The sequence below is a fragment of the Monopterus albus genome, unplaced genomic scaffold, assembly GCF_001952655.1.
Source record: "Monopterus albus unplaced genomic scaffold, M_albus_1.0 scaffold141.1, whole genome shotgun sequence".
Taxonomy (NCBI): domain Eukaryota; kingdom Metazoa; phylum Chordata; class Actinopteri; order Synbranchiformes; family Synbranchidae; genus Monopterus; species Monopterus albus.
The window spans coordinates 657,789-683,726 of NW_018128021.1; the positions used below are offsets into that span (position 1 = coordinate 657,789).

Here is a 25,938-nt window from a genome sequence, read left to right on the forward strand (position 1 = left end):
TACTATCATTATATCACTGTCTTTCAGACATCACAGCATTGCTCCTCCCCGTCCCTTCCACCACCGCCATCCAAGACCTCAATTTGTTTAGCATCTGCAGTTGCAGTCTTCATTCCAGCCTATGTAAACTTGTTTGGATAAAATGTCTAATCCTAAATTTGTTTATGTAATCCAAGGTTTATGACAAGTAATCCTAGTCATTAGTCTTTATTACCTCCTTGGCCCCTTTTGCACAAACTACATTTAAGTGTGTAACACCTTAACAACTCTTTCAGCCCCTTATTTAAGCTCCCTGACATTTTTTCATACAGGGAATGGTTTGACCTTGCTTGCTGAGTTGGCCTTTAGTTTAGTCACCGTTATGCTGGTTAAAAGTGCTTTAGCAAGGTAATAAGGACCCTAATTGGGAGAAACAAGAAACATTCTGTCCTAAATATACGGTACCACAGAACAGTGCCAACACGGACAGAAAAATAGCTACTAGCTATTCATGAACCTACCCTCAGTGGCTTTAATCAGCAGATGCAGTGGTGTGAAAAAGTGTTTGCCCCCTTACTGATTTCTTATCTTTTTGCATGTTTGTCACACTGTAATGTTTCAGATCGTCAAACAAATTTATATATTAGTCAAAGATAACACAAGTAAACACATCATGCAGTTTTTAAATGAAGGTTTTTATTATTAAGGGAAAACAAAATCCAAAACTATATAGCCCTGTGTGAACAAGTGTTTGCCCCCCTGTCAAAACACTGGTTTATTGCACCTGAGTTCAATTTCTCTAGCCACACCCAGGCCTGATTACTGCCACACCTGTTCGCAATCAAGAAATCACTTAAATAGGACCTGCCTGACAAAGTGAAGTAGACCAAAAGATCATCAAAAGCTAGACATCATGCCGAGATCCAAAGAAATTCAAAAACAAATGAGAAAGACAATAATGGAGCTCTATCAGTCCGGAAAAGGTTATAAAGCCATTTCTAAAGCTTTGGGACTGCAGCGAACCACAGTGAGAGCCATTATCCACAAATGGCGAAAACATGGAACAGTGGAGAACCTTCCCAGGAGTGGCCGGCCGACCAAAATTACCCCAAGAGCGCAGCGACAACTCATCCAAGAGGTCACAAAAGACCCCACAACAACATCCAAAGAACTGCAGGCCTCACTTGCCTCAGTTAAGGTGAGTGTTCATGACTCCACCATAAGAAAGAGACTGGGCAAAAATGGTTTGCATGGCAGAGTTCCAAGACGAAAACCACTGCTGAGCAAAAAGAACATAAAGGCTCGTCTCAGTTTTGCCAGAAAACATCTTGATGATCCCCAAGACTTTTGGGATAATACTCTGTGGACAGACGAGACAAAAGTTGAACTTTTTGGAAGGTGTGTGTCCCATTATGTGTGGCGTAAAAGTAACACCGCATTTCAGAAAAAGAACATCATACCAACAGTAAAATATGGTGGTGGTAGTGTGATGGTCTGGGGCTGTTTTGCTGCTTCAGGCCCTGGAAGACTTGCTGTGATAAATGGAACCATGAATTCTGCTGTGTACCAAAATATCCTGAAGGAGAATGTCCGGCCATCCGTTTGTGACCTCAAGCTGAAGCGAACTTGGGTTCTGCAGCAGGACAATGATCCAAAGCACACCAGCAAGTCCACTTCTGAATGGCTGAAGAAAAACAAAATGAAGACTTTGGAGTGGCCTAGTCAAAGTCCTGACCTGAATCCAATTGAGATGCTGTGGCATGACCTTAAAAAGGCAGTTCATGCCCGAAAACCCTCCAATGTGGCTGACTTACAACAATTCTGCAAAGATGAGTGGGCCAAAATTCCTCCACAGCGCTGTAAAAGACTCATGGCAAGTTATCGAAAACGCTTGATTTAGTTGTTGCTGCTAAGGGTGGCACCAACCAGTTATTAGGTTTAGGGGGCAAACACTTGTTCACACAGGGCTATATAGTTTTGGATTTTGTTTTCCCTTAATAATAAAAACCTTCATTTAAAAACTGCATGATGTGTTTACTTGTGTTATCTTTGACTAATATATAAATTTGTTTGACGATCTGAAACATTACAGTGTGACAAACATGCAAAAAGATAAGAAATCAGTAAGGGGGCAAACACTTTTTCACACCACTGTAAATGTCAGCATCAAACAATGCATTAAAGGTGTAATTTCCATTATTAGAGTATTTACTAAGCTTTAATGTGAATTGGTGAAATGCTATATAGATGTGCAGAACACTAAGGAAACCACTGGGGAAAGGAACTTCAGTTTACCTCTGCACAGTATTAGTACACACAGTCTGACAGTGAACCAACTCACATAACCTTTGGATATAAACAAAATCCCTTTCAGTATATACTCAACCCTGATAGTAACAACACATACCAGGGAAATCTGACTTTGTGCTGACTGGGAGCATAGGGGAAAACAGCTCTGTGTATAAATGGTAACCTGTAATGTATAACCTATTTCAGACTACAATCTGATTTCCAATAAGGCATGTACACTGAGTTATAAGGCTTTTATTAAACTATTTTCTTCCTTTTGCTAATACTGTAAATAAATGTCAGATTTCTAGATGTTTCTCTTATCACCCCTGACTACTACAGGAAATTGTTAGTAAGGGCTTAATTTAGTCCAAGAAACTTTGTATGTCACTTTGCTTTCTTGAGGGACTTTTAGTATGGGATATAACTTTCTTATTTTAGTTCAGTTTTATATAGCATTGGCTTACCTCGCCTTAGTAGATGACCTTGGTGTTCAACAAATTCTTTCCTCATTCTGTTAAAAAAGGCCTTGCAACGGAAAATGACTGAATTTACAGCTTGGTCTTCTGTGATGAGAAAATATTGAAAGTCATAGTCAGCTTTGATGTTCAAAACATTATATAGTTGTGAAATCAGTCAAGAGAGATTACAATTTTATCCAAGTGTTAAAACACACATAAAAACAAAGGGCTCCGTTCTTTAAAAATATCATGCAACTGTGAAACTTGTTACTGTTTATTATCCGTTTGTATACAATGTCGGTTGCAGAATGAATACTGTAAACATGGTTATTTATGTGAAGGAACTGAAACTGGTATGACACATTAGTAAAAAGGTTTTCAAACCCAGACTATATTTATGCAAGCTCCTTCTTCACACCTGACTGGAGGAGTCTTAACCTTAACACAGAGCACCCAGTGTCACCTAGAAGAAAACGCGTTTGCCTAATCGCGAGGGCTTAAAAACATTCACTTGGCTCACAGTCCTACAGTATGCCAGTGAAATGTAGAGGCTCACGTGGGAATTGGGATAGAACAGGGTACAACAATGTGGGCAGCAGGCCAAGTACGCCCTGATAACAAGGCAATTAGTGAATTAGCTGCTTTTATTTCTAGAACAATTACATGCCTCATCAAGGATCAAAAACACACCTATGCACCCCATGCAGCGCAGACAGAACCTAAAACTCAGGTGTATCTGTTCACTTGGCGTTTCTCTCAGAAACTTTTTTTTTTTTTAACAGAATGCATTAAGAAATCAGAAGATGGTGAAAAAAGTCATTGATATAAAAAAAAATCTCACTCCTGAATTTGATTTCAATGCTAAGTTTTCTTTAAATGGTTTTGTATCACTATAACAAATTAGTGTAACAGGGCTTTGTTGTTCTATGACATTTTACCATTTTGAGATTCAGGGTGATGCTTAAATGTTAAATGATGATTAAATGTTAACAGTACTTCTACATAGATGCACTGTGTGCACAAGCTTGTTATCATCTACAGTATATTGTCATTTTCAACTCAAGAATGGATGGAGCATAGGAAAACTGTGCAAGATTAATATATTTATTATATCAACATATTTTCCTGATCTTCGACACGTATGACTATATTTATGTGATTTTAATTTCTATCTTTCCAGGGTCTGCCATCACATGAATTTCTGCAGATAGTCTCCCCCACAGTTAGGGTCCCACACCTGAGCAGCGTCACGATTTTTGTTTTGCACTGGTGTGAGACTTAAACTGAAGTGGACAGAGTTGGCAGCAGACTTGCATCCTCTCAGTTCCTCCTGTCACAATGTGCGTGGTGAACTGTCAGCTTTCCCATTTATAACACGTAGCTTTGCCTACACATGGACAGCCAGGAGTTGATTAACAGATCATTGGCCAGATGGGCTTACAGTATGGTGCCAATAGCTGCCTCAATATCTGAATCCAAAAAAAAACGCTCTTAACAGTGTATTTTAAGTAGGTTTTGTAGTTTTTTTGGGGGGGTATATTCATTCATATTACAAGCAATTATATCAAGGGCAGTGCTGTGCATCTTATAATCACGGACGACTTGAAACAATGCTACAGGGACTAATCAATTTGCTTTAGTCATGGAGTTGATATGCAACATCTGTACTTCATAATCCATCCTACTCTAAAAACCTCCAAGTTCATTGCTCTCCAGGACCACAGTTTCTTTCCCACCTGCACATTCCAAGTCAAAAGCCTGCACCAGGGCTAAGTTTAAGTGAGTTAAAAATAAGGTTTTCAGAGTAGGAGGCAGGTCAAGTCAATGCAATAGAATGTGCAGCTTCGTCATCATTAATGTTGGGTTTAAAATCAAAAAAGAAAAGAAATTTGAGAGTAATTATAGTGTCTTTATACACATTCCTCATGTAGTCTTAACTCTGCAATTGTACTATGCAAGACTAATACTTTCCAGTGCTTCAGTTGCACCAATAAATTCCCAAAAACTTTTTTGCACTGTAAAAGTGTTCACAAAGTGCATATTCACAATTACAGGAGACTCTAGGCTGTCATTCATTCCTCAACTTGGTCAAAGGAAAGCTTTCATCTGTAGCGCAACAGGTATAAGTTTGAAATCCAGCAAAGTAAATAAATGTTCTTGCTTTCAAAAATATCTGTTTGTGGTAACTGACTCCTGTTTGTGGGGCTCGGGACACCCTGCAAGAAGCAGGTCAGGGATGTGTTTCCATAAATAATTTCCAGAATAATACAACAGGTTGAATGTTTCCCAAAGATTAGGGTTGGTCAAGAAGGATGCTGCATTCTCTGCTGGGTTTCACTATAGAACAAACCATTCACCTACACCAAACTCGCCATTCCCCAAATAACAAATTAACCAGTCACAGCCATGAAATGACCAGTTAAATATATGTAATTGCATTTGTCAAGTCTAAAACACTGGGATTGGTTGAACTTCAACCTGTTTAATCAGACTGTCTTCATTGTTTAGTTAGGCATGAAGTGAATGTTATTATGGGGGGAGGGGGGGGTTAGCTTTCACTTGGCTGTTTTTCCAACAGCCTCAGCTTTAATATCCGTGTCAAACAATAATTAGGAGACTGACTATTACTGTGATGTTTAATGTTATTTTGATGGACTGAAACCAATTAAAATGACTTTCACACTTAAGGCACACAATGAAATGTATCAACATCACACAAATTAGGGAAATTATTATTTAGTGTTGTATTGAGCATTTCCATGTGCTGTAAAACCAGCTGATCTGTGCTTCGAGTCACAGCTGATGCATTTTGTTAGACGTCATCATTTCAGCAGAGTGCTCAACAGATGCTGTGTATGGGGAATAAGCATGCATTTGCATTTTCATACACAACATATGCTGGTTATCATCACACATCAGATTTAGACTGGCTTACAGCACAACATGACAGCAGTGAGGGTGCCCTTGCAGAGCCACTGCGTTCTGGACAGAACAACTAACGAAAGACAGTTGGGCAGAGGGTTTTTTTTGTTTTTTGTTTTTTAACTCTTACCCCCGAGCAGTTTAGACTGACAGTTGACAAACTCTGGTTTCCGTGCTGAGCTGTAGCGCTGGCAGGTATGGTGGAGAACCTGGATGAAGGTGCACTTCTCTCCTGCTAAACCGGCAACCCACTGGTCAAAAGCATTGTCAAATATCAGGTCAAACTCCGGACAATCCTTCGAAAAAACCAACAGTGAGACGGAAACATGAGGGGTGAGAATGTGTAATGGAGGGGAAAAATGATGCAACATCAACATAACTACTAGTTATTTTGTATCAGCAGTACACAGGTTAACCCTAAAGTCCCAAAAGGCTATATAAATAATTAGCACTAATTAACAGGGATCAAAAAATTCCATACTTTGTTGGCGTCAATGCCGTTGACCTGCCGTAGCTGGTCAATTGTCCACTGTGACCTTTTTATAAAGGATGAAGATCCTTGGAACTGCTTCACTTTTGTGATGGATACATAGGATGGTTTCTTATTTGTCACTGTGGAGACAAAAACAACACAACAGATAAGACTGGAGCAACACGGTATGTTGGCTCATCTCTAAATGCACTGTGACTCAGGTCATGTAACATAGTGAAAACACACTAAATAGGCTACAATAGCGCTCATGTATTGGCTCTGTTGTCTTGCACCTGTAGCATACTGTACAACAGATGGAAAAAAAAAAAAATCATAATTATGGATTAGTGCAAACCCCAAGAGGGTGTGTCAGGAGTGCTGTAGGCTTTGACTGACTCATTACAGCAATTGCATATTCACTACCATATCAAGTTTTGTAGCGCAACTACTTCCAAAATCAATCACACTGACTCAAGCTTTAACAGTTGCCTAACAGTGGAGAAACTACTTAAAATATGAGAAATGCATAAAATGATTCATTGCTCACAGTGGGAGGAATATTTACTTCATCTTCATTAACAATATGATAATGCTGTTTGACTATTACATCACACAGAGGCAGAAACCTGATCACTGAAATCCAGTGAATCTGTGAAAGAGACCAATAGTCTCAAGGCTAAACTATCAGATTAACACCAAGGTCTTAATTAAACTGCCAGACACCTCCGAGCCTCTCAAATCAATTTCAGATTCAGCTCTTGACTCCCACTTTGTCTGAATTGCCCCCCTGCATATTAAACAATTACTCAAGCTCTGCCACTGAAATGAAACCCGAAGTTGAAAAAAAAAAATACTTTGGGAAAGTCATTCTCAAGCATAATAATGACAGATAACCAGAGATTACACAACTGATGACAAAATCATTGAAAGGAGTAAGAAATTAGTTGTACATTATTAGCCATGTTGACACTATCCCTCATTTTATCAGTGCTTGATATCAGGTGTCAGTGAAAGGTTTTCTTTTAGGTGATGAGGTCACATTACCTGTTCCTATACAAGAACTGAAGCGGCTCAAACATGAAGCCACAGTGTGACACACTTCCCTTGTTTGCTTCACATTTACAAAGCAAACACAGTAGTCACAATCAGACTCCGAACACAATGTTAAACATAATAAACTTTATAAGAATACACATCACTCACCTATACTAAACCTAGTAACAAGGGAAAACCGCAGTGAGAGGTTGTCAAAGCCATTGTTTCCATGTGGGCCTGCTATCAAAGGAAGGCCATACTGGGGTTCCTGCACTACTCCCTTCTCATGCTCTGATGGTGGCATGGTCTCACTTCCTCCAGTGGATCAGTCCCTTGTTGTGTTTGGCTATGGTTTTGTGCAAGTGCTGCAGCCTAAAGGGAAACTCGTACTGCAGACTAATATTCTCAGGATTGGTTTTCCCTCAAGGAAATATGATCAGGGCTGTGATTTTTGAGAGAGAAATGTGAGTCCCAGAAGGATTTTAAGCAAAAGCAGTAATGACATCAATCAGGCTTTCAGCTGTGTAAGTTGTCAAATATTCAGACTAAGCATTTAATAAAAACATTAAAGGAAGCATTAGAAAAATAAATAGGATCCTTTGCAACAAATACCGAGTACGAAACTATGGACTGCATGAAAATATTTGAGTTTGCCAATAACACCATGAAAACTAAGAATGTGAAGACCTCTGCACTGGCATAACATTAAGTTGGATTATATAGAGGAGAGAAAGTTAATCTTTATGTGATGCTTATCAAAAATCTCCTTTCACAAGCCAGCACGATGATAAGCACAAAGATTCTGTGAGTTTCAAGTGGAAATATGAACATCCAGAACCATGGAATAACAAAAACATTACATCAGATATAGAAGATAATGTGGGACTGTACAGGCAGGGAGGCACTGCGTTCCCCTTGGAATAACTGGCTGTATAAAGATTCACACACTGATCAAAAAATGTGTTACCACACAACATATTTTTAATGCTACTAGAAAAATAATTTTTATGCAGCAGCAAAAAATTAGCTGATTGCACTAGCAAATATGAAAACTTTACCAAACTCTGTACTGGCAATCTGTGATCATGTTGCTAAACAGATCTTCATATGTTTTACAATTTCTGATTAGAGTTTCGGGATAGCCTGATCATCAAGCTTAAAAGGTGGAAGTATGTTTTTAATCATTTGACTCCCATTTGTCCTACTTCAGTATTTCACAGCCTCCATCTCAACCAGGTGTGCTAAGGAGCTCTTGAAAAATCAGACCCCTTCACTCAGCAGTCAATTGGCTCTATGCTCTGACATTAGGCAGACACGGTTGCCATGGCAGTCCCATTTGCATGGCACAAAAGACATCTGAGAAGCAGGGCCCAGCACCTGGCCAGGTTCATAGCAAACTAGGACAGTTCGTATGCAATTTTACCTCAAGGCTGGATCACAATGAACGGGCCACTGGGAACTCATTAAGCCAGTAGGAGATACCAAGTGCTGGGCCATAAGAACTGTTGTACTGTAATTTGTTTGGCTTGGAAAAGGGTCTCCTCTGTTCATAAAACAGGAATGTTCTCAGAGGATCATGAACAAATTCAACAAATAAGGCCACATGAGTCATAATCACAAATTTAAACAAAGTACATATGTATGTCAGTATTTAACATTTGACATTTGAAGGTCATCTTCTGCTGGGTCTTTTAAAATGATTTCAAAACAAAAGACTAATCATGATCCAGTAAGTTTAGGAGCAAATCTCAATTAGGGCAAGCTATTTGTCAAAGGCTATATGCAATGCATATGCTGAGGCTTTTGCAAAACTTGAACAAAAGATGCATAGATATAACAAACAGTTCTGTATACCTAATGATCCTATCTCATGAGAAAACAACAACAGCAACCTCATATCCTGATATATTTATGGTTTGAGAAAAGGTTAAGTATCTTGGTAGCAAGGACACAATCTTGCAAGGTAAATATCCACAGTTTGCCTTGCAGGTTCAATTTTCCGGTTTGTTCTATCAGCTGTAGTCTGAGGGCATGTCTAACACTTTTCTCCATCTGGGTCTATGATTACAGGTCTATTTTAAAGCTGCCCCCACTCTGCTTGAGCTGGAACACACTGTTATCTTCCCAAAGAAGCTGTCACTGGAATGAACCGCAGCACTGGCAAGACTAGCAACAACACCCCAGAACAAAAGTCTCTATAGTCTATTCATGGTTTTGAAAACACAGTGACTGCTGTGTACAAGGCCTCCTCAGCCAGGATGGTGCCCGTGCAGTGGCAATGCACCAATAGTAAAAGGGAGTGCATGGACCATGGTGAATAATAGCTACATAATAGGCACAGACACCGTTAACCTAACACAGCAATACAGTAACAAAGGAGCAGTGCACAGTTATAAAACTATAAAATCTTTAAGCTGTAATAAAGCAGTTGTATTAAATAAAACTTGTCTGACAAAAAAAAATTATTTAAATCAGTTTTAGTTTCATGAAGTTCACATTACTTCTAAATGTCCATCTTCATTCCATGAACCCCTAAAAAAAAAAAACTACAGTCAGGCACCACTGCTAATGGATGTAACTGAACTGTAACAATGTGTCTCAGCAACACACTGGTTACGAAGTGATGAGATGGTCTGTGGACAGATTGTGATGGAGTGCAAACATGCTGTTGATATCAGAGAGCAAGTCGACTCGACAGTTTCAACCTCCACGTTGGATGTGCCAAAACTCTGCTGTACATTAATACATGAAGACCTAACAACCTATTGTGGGCACCATCACACAACAGCATGCACCAGAATCTGAAACAGTCAAAACAAGGGCACTTACAAGCTAAACTAATGCGCCAGAAGCAGAAATCTTCCAACTAAAAACAACCTCTGTGTCAAACCTGGGTCACATAGTATCTGTCAGACATTTTTTGTAATAACCGGTTTGAAAACCCAAACAGATGGTTAATTCAGATAACGTGAAAAATGATGTTCATCTCGGAAGCGTACACTCCCCGATTTAACACATTCCTCCCGAGACATTTCTTTAGAAAATATCTCAAAACAACCCAGTTATTGCTATTTTTCCTTTTAAACTAAACCCAACTGCCTGTAATTTTATCCTCCTAACAATTCTCCATCATACATGGTCACTTAGAGATCCAGGAGTATTTATCCCTTAACTGGGTGGTCTGGCATTTGGGAACGATGATGTTAGCAATCTTGGAATTTAAATCGGTTAGTCTACTATTGAATGAATTTATTCATTATCCCAATTAATTTTATTGTTCACAGCTATTACTGAAATGTTTGCTGGAGTGGGACTGAATACTGGTGAGTCATGCCAGTGAATTCTACCTCAAGCCCAAATAAGTGAAATAAAATCATAAATCAAAGCACTCAGCCATTTCAGGCCCGTTTCCAGATCTCATTTCCTGGCCCATCTGTTCTCTTTTAGACAGGGTTTACTGAAGTGTTGTCTGCATGTAATATTGAAGGGTAGGGCCAGATTAATATCGCACAGTTCTGTCCAAACATCCATGAGCACATACCGGAGAGTTTAAGAAAGTCTTAAGAAAACAAAGACGATTCACTTTCAAGGCTGTAATGAGTAAATTCATAGGAAGATATTTTTGGAACTACAACAGCAGAAGAACTATGTTTTGATTGCACTATAATACTACACTGCAGGGCACTTTGCTCTTTCAGCTTTCATATACTGCCTACTACTCATAAGATTAAAACAAGAAAAGCCTTGGATAAAAGAAGCCGTGAATAGTGAAAGATTATTCCAAACATGATGGGCTCAAAATTCACTTAGAAATGTTCTATGGCATCAGAATGACCATCTCCTTTTGGCTTTGCTCCCATTTTAAATCCATTAGTCTTGTTCTCAGGAACAAGAAGTATTGGTCAAAGTATTGGAGTGGGAGAGGAGGATAAATAACAATACATTTAAAAAGGGGTCATGGAAAAGAACAAAGAGAGGATGATCTGGCAACAAAAACATATACAACTGTACACTGTGAACATCTTCGTTCAGTAACATATTAAAGATTCTTTGAGACGTTGGCTCTGTAGTAGGCTAGGCCCGTCTCATGGAGCTTATGTTCACTGTCACAGCAGACATTTCTAAAGAATAGATGCAGTCCAAGGCTTGAGTCATAGATACCACTGTACAGATCAAACTATTAATCTAAATAAAGACACTTGGGTGGATTCATCATTTGGTCCTCCTGGGCATAGATGATACCAGTCTTGCATGAATCTGTAAAGAAATGATCTGTCATTTACCTTCAGTTGCTTCTGCCTCCAAACACCCTAAATGTACTGTACTGGATTCAATTCAGGGGACTTACTTGACAAGGTGTCAGATTTAATTTGCTACTACTTTAAAAACCTGTGATTTTTGCAATGTGTGGGAGATCAGTGTCATGCCGGAAAATTTCTCTCCTGCCAGTCTTCCAGTCTAATCATACCTTAACTCTTACCCTAGTTTTCTAATTAAAACTATTTGGATTTGTTGCAAATGATCCATTTACTCCTGCTCACAGTGCTTGAGTTTAGCTGTGCTGAAGACACCTTGGACCCAAAATCTGCATGGCATGCACAGAAATTCAGCCAATATCAATCTAAAGTATCTGACAAAGGCTTTAGAACAAACACGCATATCTCCCAAAAAGTCAGAGTTTTCCTGTGTTAAGCCCATCTCTGATGGATCAAAAGGAGTTACAAGGTAATCAGTGTTTTACTCTGCACTCCAGAGCACTGAGTGAGAATAGAATGTCAATATGTCCCTTGAGCGCCTGTCACAAAACACACACACCAAAAACAAAAAACTGTTACCGAAAGGCAAGGTTATAAAGGCAACAGATTACCACTCTGCCAGGATGGCTCACTTACAGTGGGTACGGAAAGTATTCAGACCCCCTTAAATTTTTCACTCTTTGTTATATTGCAGCCATATGCTAAAATCATTTAAGTTCATTTTTTTTCCTCATTAATGTACACACAGCACCCCATATTGACAGAAAAACACAGAATATTTGACATTTTTGCAGATTTATTAAAAAAGAAAAACTGAAATATCACATGGTCATAAGTATTCAGACCCTTTGCTGTGACACTCATATATTTAACTTAGGTGCTGTCCATTTCTTCTGATCATCCCTGAGATGGTTCTACACCTTCATTTGAGTCTCAGTTAAATATATGAGTGTCACAGCAAAGGGTCTGAATACTTATGACCATGTGATATTTCAGTTTTTCTTTTTTAATAAATCTGCAAAAATGTCAAATATTCTGTGTTTTTCTGTCAATATGGGGTGCTGTGTGTACATTAATGAGGAAAAAAAATGAACTTAAATGATTTTAGCATATGGCGGCAATATAACAAAGACTGAAAAATTTAAGGGGGTCTGAATACTTTCCGTACCCACTGTATATACAGGAACACTTTCATTTTTCCCCTCAGTGAATGGGTTTCCATCTGGTCTTTCCATGAATGTTTTCAACAGGAAAACAGCTGCAGATTGTTTCCCTTTTTCCTTCTTTAGTATAGTGTCCAGAACAAGTGCAAAAAAGAACCATTATTTTTGCCTTCAGTTCATTTTATAAGACTAGCAAGTGAAATTTGGTATTTCTATCTAAAGTGACAGGGAATATTTCAAAAATACCCTCAGATGCTCTGACATTATCTTGCATTTATGCATAAATGCCAAACAGATGCACATTTTCCGCAGTGTGTGAACATGTGTACGCTTGGCCTCCGACTAGAACACAGTGTGCGTCGGCACAGCAGTCAACAGAGCCTGCAGGGGTGCTCAGCCATGCCCTTAATGTGAAATACCAGAGCTCGGCAAAGGAAGTCTCTATGGCAGACAAGTTTTTTGCAGTCTGCTGTCACCAGGCCTGTTTAGCCATACAGCTGCCTGGAGAGACTGAGATGCCAAAGTGCCAGTTCATATCCTAACATTTAATGCTAAAAGTCTAGCTGCTTGACTTGCCTGCTGTTGGCCTGAACACCCACAACGAAGACTAACATGTAGAAGACACTGTCTTTAATAATTTTACTAGAACAGTAATTCTGTCAAGTGCAACATTTTTCAAAACATAAAAGATGTACAGATGCAGTACACTCCCTGCAGTTAGAAGATTAAGTCATTACTGAAGTAGATTATCAGTACAACTACACCACTAACCCTGTGTTTTATGCAGAATTTCTATCCTCTTCTGATTACATCATACAGTACCAGCCCATTTTGCCATTACAGATATTTATATGCTGGCAGCAGTGCATTTGGTTATGTATTTTATTATATTGTATGGGATTAAACGGGACGCATACTTTGTCCTGTATGGAGAGATGGTGTTCTCGAAGGTGTTCATCTTTGAAATTTTTATACCACGGTATACCGTAAAACCAGCATACCACTGCGACCCTAGTTACAATGCAGTGGTATTAACTTAGTGTAACATTTATCAGGTGGTCAGAAGCATAACTCCATCAAGTTACTCCGTTTGCTGGATAACAACTGCTAACATTAGCCATATACAGTACCTCTGTGTTGTTTTAATATGAGTTTATTTATTGAGTCCTTCAACCATACTTGATTTCATTTAGTGCAAATAGTTCTGTCTCACTAGATCCTAGGCTGGACAGCAGACATAATACTATCTCATATCTTACATTGCTTTGGGCTTTGCAATCGAATTTCTCAACAGCCTGGAGAAAGGTGTGAGATATTGGGTAGAGAACATATGGTGTTTGTCGGTGCCCTGGTGAGATCCACTCCAGGCAACAACTTCCCTACAGGGAGCGCTGTAGATACAAGGATGGACTCCAGCTGCTCCTCTGGGTGACCTTCATTACCACAATTATCATGCATGCCACTCACAGGCACACTAGGGTAGGGTGAATGCTGCACCATAAGCACCAGCAGAGACTGGATGGGAATACAAAAAAAAAAAAAAAAAAAAAAAAAAACTTCATCAAAACTAGACAAAATTAGTGAAATGTTGAGTATTAATCAATGCACAAAATATATTCTACTCTTATCTCTTGTATCCCTTTGGGTTTCAGACAATAATGAGCTACAATGAAAAGGGAAAGTGTAGAAAATATCAAGTTGCAAGACAGGAGGCTATATTTTTCTTTTATTCACTTGAGCCTTCAGGGTGGGCGAGTCACTGGGGTTGTCAAGTCGGCATGTCCTTCACTGATGATTTGTTGCATAAGAGCTATAACACCCCACAAAGACTGTATTGCAGAACTATACAGCATTTTAAATGTTATAAGAATTTCCACAACTAACAAGGGTAATATAGGACCAACTTCATTATGAATTTGAGAAATAATCAGAATTATTACAAAACACCCAAGTTACTAAGTCTGGTGTTAATAAAGCTCTCACAAAATTCCTCTGGGTGGCCTATCAAGAATTATTTCCTCATCAAAAAATCCTAACTACAGTAAATAAGACTAAGAACTTATATGAGTTAGTAACTCAGATGTGATCCAAAGAAAAACTACAAAATAAAGAATGCTGACGTATACGCTACATATTTAATGCCGCTTCTACAAACAATTACACAATAACAACAAACAACAACACAAAACGGTAACTAAACTAAAAGTTCAGCAGCAATGAGAGCGACAAACAAAAAAAGATTCATGTCAGACAGAATGTATGGGTTGGGCACACCTGGGAGAAATAATGAGGCATATTTGTGTGCAAGCAGGACAATGATGCATTCTGTTCCAGGCTGCAGTTCTGAAAATGTTCCAAAGAGGTTCTTTTGATGCAGCATTGAAAAATTATGGCACCCATTCTCTTTTGTAGAGTTGTAGTGTAATGACTGAGGTCCTTGAGGGGGAGGGGGTCAGACCCTGGTCAGCCAGCACATACACACCATTTTCCATATCTGTTTTCCCTCAGCCCTGTGATCCCTGGCTCTTTTGGGCATAAATTCTGCCCCAATTCTCCACAGTTTTACTGTTTTGGTCGCACCTTATTGTCTCCACATGGTTTTAGGGTGATATATTGCAAAACAGTCTTCATAAAAAAAACACCATGGAATGTAGTGTTAGAGCCATTTTGTATTTGTCATATTTAATGGTTTCCTGTACTGAGGGAATTTAAGTATTTCTTATGAAGTGGCAGATTTATTTTGTGTAGTTCTTGTTTGATCTATTATGGCAAATCACCTGAGACAGAGGAGGGAGCAGGGCAATAAATGCATAGGCAAGAAACATGTAGGAGTTGCAGAGCAGGAGCATTGTACAGTCTTTGACATCACATTTGACTCAGTAAATGTATCCATGTTTTATTTAAAAGAGGAAATAACCCAAAATAAAAGCAGCAGTGTGTGTGACTGTGGCGTTGCAATCCAGACTGTTTCACGTGTAAGTGAATAAATGGGGCCCGGTATATGTGGCCGTGTTTAAAGATAAGGACACATCACAGACAATAATATACAATCAAATGTGAAAAAGAACAGGAGAGCATTCATATGAAAGCTCAATAAACAAATTAAATGATGCTTTTGGTGCCAAAGATGGGGGCATCAGGCCTTGGTAGGCAATCACATCTGAGAGCCAGATCCGCTCAATGGAACTAAGACTGTGGTGCTTTTTGGGTGAAAGGTGGAGACGACATAATGCGCGCCATCAATAAAGTGGTGACAACGTTATCGTTCATTTGCATGGAAAAATTAACATCAAAAAGATCATAAAATGGTTCATGTTAATTGTTGCCTGCCAGAGCTGTATTCATTTTTTTCCAAGCTTCTACAAGACAGCAAAAGATGTCAGAAATTGATAGATTCAAAAGAAATAAGGCCATTAAAACATCAAACCTTTTTAAAATCTATTTGATGATAATTTCTCCATGCGACTGCCACCACTGATGCCGGCTGTCATGACCACATACAGTATGATGTAGTTTCAGAGACAGGGCAGGAGGGTCAAAGATGAGCGGAGGGAGAAGAGGAGGGAATACTGCTCAAGTTTGTTTTGACTCTCACTTCACCCTTAACAGTCAAAAGGTAGAAGAGGTAGAAGTTAGTCACTGCAGCTTTAAAACAAATGTTTTTCTTTAACATCACTACATAACTGATGAGCACTTATGTTTTGGCTCTATTCAACGCTACACTGCTAACTGCTGCAGAATTCAGCGTGTCCAACTCATTTGCAAAAAAGGTTCAGTGTTAAAAGTTTCCAAAGATCCAAACCTTAAAAGTATTGGGCTACTTCAAATTATCAGAAAACAAAGGTGATAAGTACACTGTGCAAAGTTTCAACGGGACACCAGAGCGGCACTAGCACTATGCCCAATAACCTGAAGAGAAAACAGGCCAGAACCGCCAGAAAAGGCAAAACCACAGTTAAGTGTTGTCTGTTCATGTTTATTAAGTTATGATTAGTAGGGAGAGCTTTTGTTTGTCACAGTTGCTAAACTCTTTATAAAAGCCATAAAGTGGTCTGCCTGTGACCTTACTATTTCCACTGAATAAGTGTTTGAGAAAATTTTTCCAATGGGCATATTCTGCATTGACAGATGTTGCCAACGCGTCTGTGTGTACTGTGTTTGTGCCTTCTTTTATAAAGTCTACATTCATTCACCTTTTTTTTAGAAGAATGAATCAACTAATGGCTAAAATAACCGATAAAACTGGGCTATAACAGTTAAAAATGGTCAGCCTGATTTACATAATTTTACAATAATGCATTATTCATTGCAGATGTAGGCTTGTGGATTGCAGACAACACTGATGCAATTTGCCATTGATGTTTTTTTTGATGGAGCACATTATTCATATAGTGACCCAAGGTCAGACGACGCACTCTTTGAACATGCTGCTAGTTCATATTCTACCGCTTTAAAACCATAAACACCAAACCAAAGTAAAATTGCAGTCCCATTATTTGCTGACTAAAGCTTTGGCTTCCTGTCAACAACACCACTTAACAGTCTTGAGGGCTTTACATCTCCATGGTTTCTACAAGAGGCTGTAAGTGACGGAGACATGGCCTAGCACCTCAGGTCAAACCATTATTAAAGCATCAAGCATAAAAATTACAGTTCTTCACAGGTGAACAGATAAACTTTATGGGCAGAAACAGCTGTATCTCTTTACCCCTCATTTGTACATCTGGATTTATGGGTTGCATGGGAGAAAGAGTAATGGCTGAAATCAACTTCATCTCGCGGTCTCTGAAAAATTACAGTTGTTTAAATGCATATGTCACCTGGATGAGTGCATATAAAACAAAATGTCAGCATGATGTCATTAACTTATTAATTAAAAGTTGCAGCACTATTTTGGTGAGTAGATGACATACTAAACCTTTAATACAGAAGAGTCATTTTTTAATACTCAAACAGCTTTGTTTTGATTATCTTCATTCCATTTGACAATTCTGATAAGTTTATCAGAAAAGGCCAAATTCAGTTTCATCTTTATTTTGGCAAGTCTTGTTGCACTGTTCATTTTATGACCATCATGACATTTCCTGATTAAAGAACATCTTGTTCAAAAAGAACATAACATAACGGATCGTGTTAATGGTAACGTCTGCCACTTAGCTATGAGCAGAGGAGATTCTTCTAATAAAAAAAAAAAACCTACAAGTTGATGACTCAAACTTTAAACGTGATTACTGAAAGCTTTCCTTGGAACATTTTATTTTCAAGCTTTCAAAAATATATTAAAATACATCAATGGCATAAAAGAACATTTTCTCAAACCCTGCCCACACCACTGGAGCTTAGAAACAATTTCATTTACAGGCAAAAACTGGAATTCAAACAATAGAAATGTCTAACCTGAAACCTATGGATTAAAAAATGGGTCTAGAAACCAAGCTTTTTTTTTTTTAAACCACGATGTGTGCTAAGCAGTATTCTATTCAAGCTGCACCTGTGCTCTTCTGCTCTTATATGATTTATAAACTTTCAATCAATTTATGATCTCTCCAACTTTAGTCATATGAAAGAAATGAGATCAGTTATACTTGGATTTCAACAAGAGTTATCAGTCATTTTAAAAATCAAGTCAAACCCGTGATTTCAGACCACCCAACATGTTTCTGTAAAATGTTTCACAGAGGTGAAAAAATGGCCAAATTTGCTTCCCCTACCATGACAATAAAGCAGTCCGACTGTGGCTAATCCAAGCAATCTGTTTTACTGATCATCTGGAGTCTGACATGACCCTGACACTGCTCAAGATTTATTCCTGACAAAGAGGAAAATCTCTGTCTGAAAAATCCATTTATTCTAATCTCACAAGAGACTGGCTTTTATAACTGTAACAAAGAGTGATATTATGGGAAGCAGCGTGTGTCTGTAAGAGTGTTATCATGGCTATCTGTATTTTCCAGAGGTGGGTCTGATGTGTCCAACAAGATCCAATTACTCAAGCTTAGTAGATTCAGTGCTGACTCTCTGCATCAAAGCGGAACCGCATCTAATGGCCTCATAACGCATACTCTCCCACCAACAAATCAAAATCAAATCAAAATTTATTTATATAGCACTTTAAAAACATCTGGTTGACCAAAGTACTTTACAAGTGCAAGGTAAGAACTAAAACAAATAATATCCATAGAGGAATAATAGAGGAATAAAACAGGAACATAAACACAAGAACTACACAGAATCAACAGATAAAAGGAGGTATCAGACAACACTATGTATTAAAAGCCAAAGTGAATAAATGTTTTAACCCATGATTTAAATGTTGTCAAGTCTGTACATGATCCAACATTAAAAGGTAAACCATTCCATAATTTAGGAGCTGCAACAATATAAGCACGGTCACCCCAGTGTTTGTATCTGGCCTTGGGAACCTCTAAAAGAAACTGACTCGAGGATCTGAGCAATCTTATAGGTTTGCGCCACCTCACCAACTGAGCAAGGTAGGGCGGTGCCAAACCATTAACAGCCTTAACAACAAAAATCAATAGCTTAAAATGAATTCTAAAACAGACTGGAAGCCAGTGAGGAGAGGCCAGTACCAGGGTCATATGGTCAAATTTCCTGGTACCTGTTAAAAGATGAGCCGCAGCATTTTGGACCATTTAAAGACGAGTGAAAGACGACTGATTAACACCGAGGTATAATGGATTACAATAGTCAAGTAATCTCTCTTCTCTAAAACTTTCAACATAAAAGATAATTTAGACACTGGTCTAAAATTAGAAAACACTGAAGGATCTAGATTTGGCTTTTTAGGAAGTGGCTCGACAATTGCTTTTTTAAAAGCATCTGGAAATGAGCCTGTAGTCAAGCATAAATTAATTAGAGCCAGAAAGCTAGGACCTATAGACTCAAAAACATCCCTGAATAATCTTGTTGGCAGGAAATCCAGAGAACAGTGAGATGTTTTCATGTATAAAACCACTCCTGATAGCACAGGCAAAGAAACAGTCTCAAATTGGTCAAAAATGGCAGAAGACAGGGTCAGCTGGGTCAAAAGAAGTGATACTGGAGAATTGCCTAATGCTAGCAATTTTGTTAGTAAAATAATGAAGAAAACCCTCACATATTTCAACAGATGCCTCAGGATGAGAAGTAAGGTTACATGGGCTAATGTCAGAATTAATTGTAGTGAACAAAGCCTGAGGTTTGTGACGATTGCTGACCACAATGTTAGAAAGATGGTTCGATTTGGCAGATTTGACCACCTTATGATAGTCCGACAAGCAGTCCCTGAAATGGCGAAGAGAAACAGTTTATCCTTCTTCCATTTACATTCAGCTTTATGACATCTTCATCTATGTTCCCGAGTTAAGTCATTTAACCAAAATTCCACCTTCAGCTTAGCTGGTCTACATCGGAAGGGGGCAATGGAATCCAATATATCCTGACAACCAAACCAAACAAAACAGCACTACACTGGACAAGCATCCTGTGTAAGCTATGCACATCTCCTGATGCTGCCTGAACACTGCTAGTTTATTTTTCTACAGCTGCCTAGCCTTATCCTTTAATACAGAAAAATAACATGTTAAAAAGAAAAAGATGAGTTAAAAAAATGGTACTGTAGATCCAACTCTCTGTACCTCAGCTTGTAGACTGCTGCTGGACTCAGATCTGCTTCAAAGGCAGAATTTTCCTCCGTTTTGAGTCTGTAGATAAATCCACTCTCCTTCCTGACAGAGTTAACTCCAGATGTACTGGCTCAGCACATCCACATTTCACTGCAAAATCAATACTATCAGCTTAAAAAGGATATAAGAATCATCAGGCTCAGTGAGCACATAACCATGGAATCAGATATGGCTCTGAATTCATTACATCGGATGGCATCAATCCTGGTATGCCTTATTGTAACTCCTCACCGAAACAATCTTACAAAGCCTTAGAAACAAGAAAACTGAAAATTAGGAGACATCACAAGACTAAAGCAGTGTACCCACTTGATGGCTGGCTAAAACCTTAGACTGGACAGGCCACACTTAACGACTGTTTCCACCAACTTGGGCAGATTTTACTCCTAGACAATTAGGAAGGAGCTCACACCTTAGGACTGATCAAACTCTGTGGACAACACACTTAATGACTGACTGTAAAGGCAGGAAGTCCTGGCAGCAGATGAGCTTGTAAATCCCCGCCCCCCCTCCCCCAAAAAAGAGGAAAAAGCACAGACTTTGGGTGTGATCCTGGCTGGAAAGGTGTGGACTGTACAGCTACAGAGGAAACTGAAATGTTGTGGTATGTGTTTGAATTCTGTTAATGCTGTAGTAATGTACATACATTCTGGTAAACTATCCCATTAGACATCAGCTTTGCTAAAAGTCTGCAAGATATCATGCACCGAGATGGTACAGGAGTACTGTATGCACACGGCTTTAGCACATGCTGTCTGCATTGTGCTCTGACCTCTAGGCTGGTGAGAGAGTCAAATATTTACTGTTAGAGCATCAGGGGCTTTTCTGCAAAAAAGTCTAATCGATAATTCTCAGTCCTTGCCTCAGTCACTTACAGGCAGTTAACAAGCCACTTCCTCTCCTTGAGCAATGGAAAGTTTTAAAAGGATGCCACTTTGTTTCTCCATCTTACACTTTGTTGGAGAATGATGGTGGGGAAAAAACTGGTGGCAATATTAACTCTTTTTGACTGTAATAGCAGCAGGAACATTTAGGCACAGGGCTTTTCACAACAAATTGTTATTGCCTGGTAAGCCTCATGTTATGATCACTGTAATTAGCAAACAACAGCCTAAACAATGGACACACTAATTAACTATGGATTGCATTTGCAGTGTTTTTCTCTCTTTAATATTGTTTCAATCCACAAAAGTTATTAATTTTTTTTTTTGACATTTGCAAAGATGTTTTTTTGTTTCAAGCAAATAAATAAATAAATAAATAAAACTGCGGGTAGTGTCGTAGTCAGGACCACCTAAACAGAGACCAAGTCAAGACCAAGATCAGAGCTTTTCGAGATCTGGACAAGACCAAGACTTTAAGGAGCTGAGACGACTATATCTTCTTCTCAAAAGAGATACTGACCACTAGTAAACATGCATGGATAATCTCACAATTTATTTTAAAAAAGGCATAAATAAATTGATCAGCACCTTTGGCCCAGGCAGATATTTTATTTGAGGTATTAGAAGCCTTTGTGACCAGCAAAGGAATTATAAATCAAAGCAAGACACATCGCTGCCAGGAGGGTGCAGAAGAGATGTTTTTCTCAACCACAACAAGAACTAGACTCTATAGTTAGAAACTACTGTAGAATGTGGAGATATCAGAAAGAATATATTTTCATTGTGGTGGACATAATTCATGGGGGTTTAATTCACCTGAAGTATGTTGACAGTATATCACTTTCCTTTATAACAGAGGATTAAAGTCCAACAATTAGACAAATGGAATCATGCTGGAAGCATTGTGAAAGACGGTGCATCAGCAAAGAACCTAATCAGACCATCGGAGGCTTGGACCCTTGAGATCATTTGCTCCCTTTCTCCCCCCATAGCTCTGTCTCATCTGCTGTCCACAGCTCCCTGTACACTGTACTGGATAGTCCTCGTTTCCTTCTGGTCAGTAGTTTGTCTGAGATGGTCTCTTTCATAGCAAGCAGCCACAAAGGGACTCCTCATTGAAAGGATTTACTGGCTGCACTTGAAAATCAACACAAGGGAGATACCACAGAACTCAAAAAGTACCCATTAAAATTAATGAATCTTATTTGTTGAAGTACTGTAGAATTCAAACTTTTGGCTGCTCCCAAACAGGTCTTACGTTCTTGTAACAATTTCCTTTAATACACATATTACAAATCTAATAACATCAATTTAAATGTCACAATGAAAGACAAATTGTATAAAAGCTACTTAATATGCCATCTGCCAGCATTTTAGCCCAATACAATCATATAGCTACAGTTTTGTTAACCAACCTGATAAATTCTTCTGGAGACATGAAGCCAGGATGATTATGTAGTGTCAATATTCAGCCAGCAAACACTGATAAGTCCCCTGTATGTTGAGTTTTATCCAGCAAAGAGCAGATTCAACTGCTGAACTAAGGTCAACACAATATGAATTGACTTTTAAGCAACTCGGCTCCTCTGAGCCAGTGCCATCTGAAAGGCAGATGGCACTGGCTGCTGGGAAGAACATTACAAAGCTCCCTTTTTGTAAGTGTTTTCAGAAGGAGGTGCTATAGCATGGGAAACTAAATATGTTCCTTCTGCAGCCAGTACAACAAATGTGTTGCAACTATAACAGATGCCTAACGTTGAACAACCCAGTGCTTTTAAGAGAACTACTTTTCTATTTGAGGATTGGCCTCAATATTTCAGCAAAACCACCGACATCATGAGTTGAATAATCCAATATGTTACAAAACCAGTGTGGCCAAGTTGGAGAAGCATTCAGACCAAATATTTGAGGAAACGTGCCCATTGTTTCATTGATGCTCCATTTCATTCATAGTCTGATTCCCTAAAGTCCACAGGCGACATATGAGAAAACCAAGAGTTCTATTTTTTCCCCAATCACTGCTTGCAGAATAATCTACTCTCCAGATATTAGAAGACAAAAAGTGGAGAGATGTATGTCAGCTGAATGGGAAGCAACATTCTGCAGGAGGATGGCAGAACAGAGCTGTTTAAAAGCAGGCAGCCTAGAACATTGACTTTTTTGTTGTGATGGTAAAAGTTTGCCCCTCAAACTCTACATCAAACGTAGTTGTGAGGCAAAGATGATCCAAGCAGGCTTGAAGACTTTAACTGATAGGCTAAAGAAAAGGTCTCCAGAGTGTTAATGATAATCTCCTGTATTAAGTGCCTTCTTTACAGGCCAAGCCTAAAAGCAAAGAAGACAGCAACTGGCTTTCTGGATGTTCTTTACTTATTCTTACATTATTTTGGCATTCCATGATTAAAAAAAAGGGCAGGCATGTCACATTGAACAGGCCCTGACCTGAAGTATTACCACAGGGGCCAATTTTCCTCCCCCCCACCCCCCAACAGCAGGTGGCTACATTTTCCCATTTATTTGGCAACAGCTTGACCTAAAGTAAAACTGTTGTTACCTCCAAACTGCTGTGATAGACTGAAAAACACAGCTTTGTAAAATGTCTTCAATCATAATGGACTGACAGGACATTTCTTAATAATAAATGAAGGGTGATATATTTTGAAATATGAATGAACTTCAGCTGAAATAAGCCTCATTTTACAACCCAGACACGGGTCATAAAAATGCTTTCCTTCATATGGGCCATCTGTAATATCTTTGCAGACAGTTTTAATACAGTCAAATAAAATGTTGAAATGTCAGAATGAATAACAAAAGTTGCTTATTAAATGTTTAGTCATGAAGGCTGTCAGTTTAACATCTTCAGCTAATTACATGGATTGGCTGACTTTTGTAAAGCCAGGGTTCTCTGCTCTTTTATTACAACTCTCCTTTTTCCTCTTCTCCTTCCCTTTTTCCTCTTCATTTCACACTGCACAAATCATAGGAAGGATCTGGGGTTCAAGGTTTGTTTACACAAAAAAGCTGAGAACAGATGACTATTTCCAGGTACTCATGGAATTACAGTATGTTGACATGGTTCTTACTCTATTAGTGAGCCAATGCATATGGTCAGAGCCCACCATGAGGCCAGAAACAAAACCTATTTGCTCTGAACAGCTCTGTCAAAACAAGAGAGAAAAATCACCAAGTCTTTAGGCCTTGTTCTGCTGTTGTAAGGACCAGCTGGAGCTGTGAGAGGATGTCCAGGGAGGGAAACAACTCTATGCAACTTCAAAGTCAGATCACAGACTTTTTTTAAAACAGTCTGTGTTTACCTGTCCTATTGATAAGACAGCTGTGCTAGTAGTAATAGTGCAGTAATGCTGTATTGACATAAATTTTATTCAAATGATTAAGATTCACACATTCTGAACACTACAAAAATGTTCCTGAAGACTACCTTAACATAGAAATATATCACCGCAACAAATGTACACAAAATTAGCAGCTTCAAACCACAGCTAGCAACAACCAACTCCCTAGAGTCACATATGCCCTCTAAATACTCTTTGTGCAATGAGAAAATATCCCAGTCCCTTGTTTTGTCTGTTTTATTTCCATCTCCCTTCTCCTGTGTCTCCAGCGTCTCCAGCCTGGAACCCTCTTGTTCAAAACAGCAAGAGGAAGGGGAGGAACAGAAGTGAAGCTGCATGAACAACAGCCAAAGAGTCAGTGAGGAGTTATAGGAAACAGAGGGGATTCTTCCAAACTAACAACCATGCAATTCCTCCACCACACCAGTCATCACACTTCTGTTAGACAGAAAGGCGTGTACACAGACACACACACACACACACAACAAAAACAGTAATAGCTTAACAGCTCCCAGGACTATGTCTGATTTGTGAGGACATCATGAAGCAAAATTGCTGGGGTCTTCATTGAACCAAAGTGCCATATGGACAGAATACAGGCAGATGGAGTTAGACAGTAAAGGACAGAGGAGGAAGCTGATGGAAGAGGATGACAGAATGGGTTTGGCATGGGAAAAGACTGAGCAAAGGGCTATCGAAATCACTGGGCATGTGTGGGTTTTCCAACATAAACACACACACACACACACACACACACAAAAACCTAACTCTCTATAAACTGGATGAAACACTGTGGTCATCTCTATAGTAGGAGGCTTTTGTATGCACAGCACCACACACACCTTATTCCACCTGCAGAGCACCTGAGCCTTTCATCTGTAATGCACCACCTGCTGTGTGCATGTGCACTGTGTGAGTAAGCCAGCGAAAAAGATATCTGAAACCATGAATGTGTTACGCAACTGCCTCCCATTGCATCTTAAAGGATAAGGTCAGTCATTTTCTATATTAACGGTATTTTTACCACTCCCCATACAAAGACTAACGCAGCATTGGGCAGCTTATCATTCCAAAATAACCAATAGTGATACCTTGACTTCAATACTGGTGTCTAAACGATACTTTGTTTGATACCAATTTCATAAAATCAAATATGGCTAGATTTGATTTTATAAAACTTATCGAACAAAATATCGTTTCACTAACAGAAGTCTGAGATATATATATAGATATATATACCCGATACTCAGCACTAGTGCGGCAGTGTGTTTATCTAATGTCTTTTTAATTGGTTCTGAACATCAGTGGAGGTCTATGGTACAGAAAAGCTAATTCAGGACTGACAGATGTTAATCATGAGTAGAGGCAAATCATTGTTGGTTTTATTCTATGTATGATGAGTGTTTGAACTACAGTTGATATATAGAATGACACGC

General features: G+C 38.9%; 1 protein-coding gene across 4 annotated transcripts in view; it reads right to left on the minus strand.

Moving 5' to 3' along the window:
* The window catches only part of stxbp6 (syntaxin binding protein 6 (amisyn)), a 52,771-nt gene that overhangs the window by 9,423 nt on the left and 17,410 nt on the right, over positions 1-25,938 (minus strand). For 2 of the 4 annotated variants that reach the window (XM_020614008.1, XM_020614009.1), the window contains exons 3-4: positions 6,133-6,263; positions 5,782-5,947 (exon numbers count right to left, since the gene is read on the minus strand). In XM_020614008.1, the coding sequence (XP_020469664.1) occupies positions 5,782-5,947; positions 6,133-6,263 (297 nt within the window). The other 2 variants (XM_020614007.1, XM_020614010.1) reach the window with 2 other exon arrangements.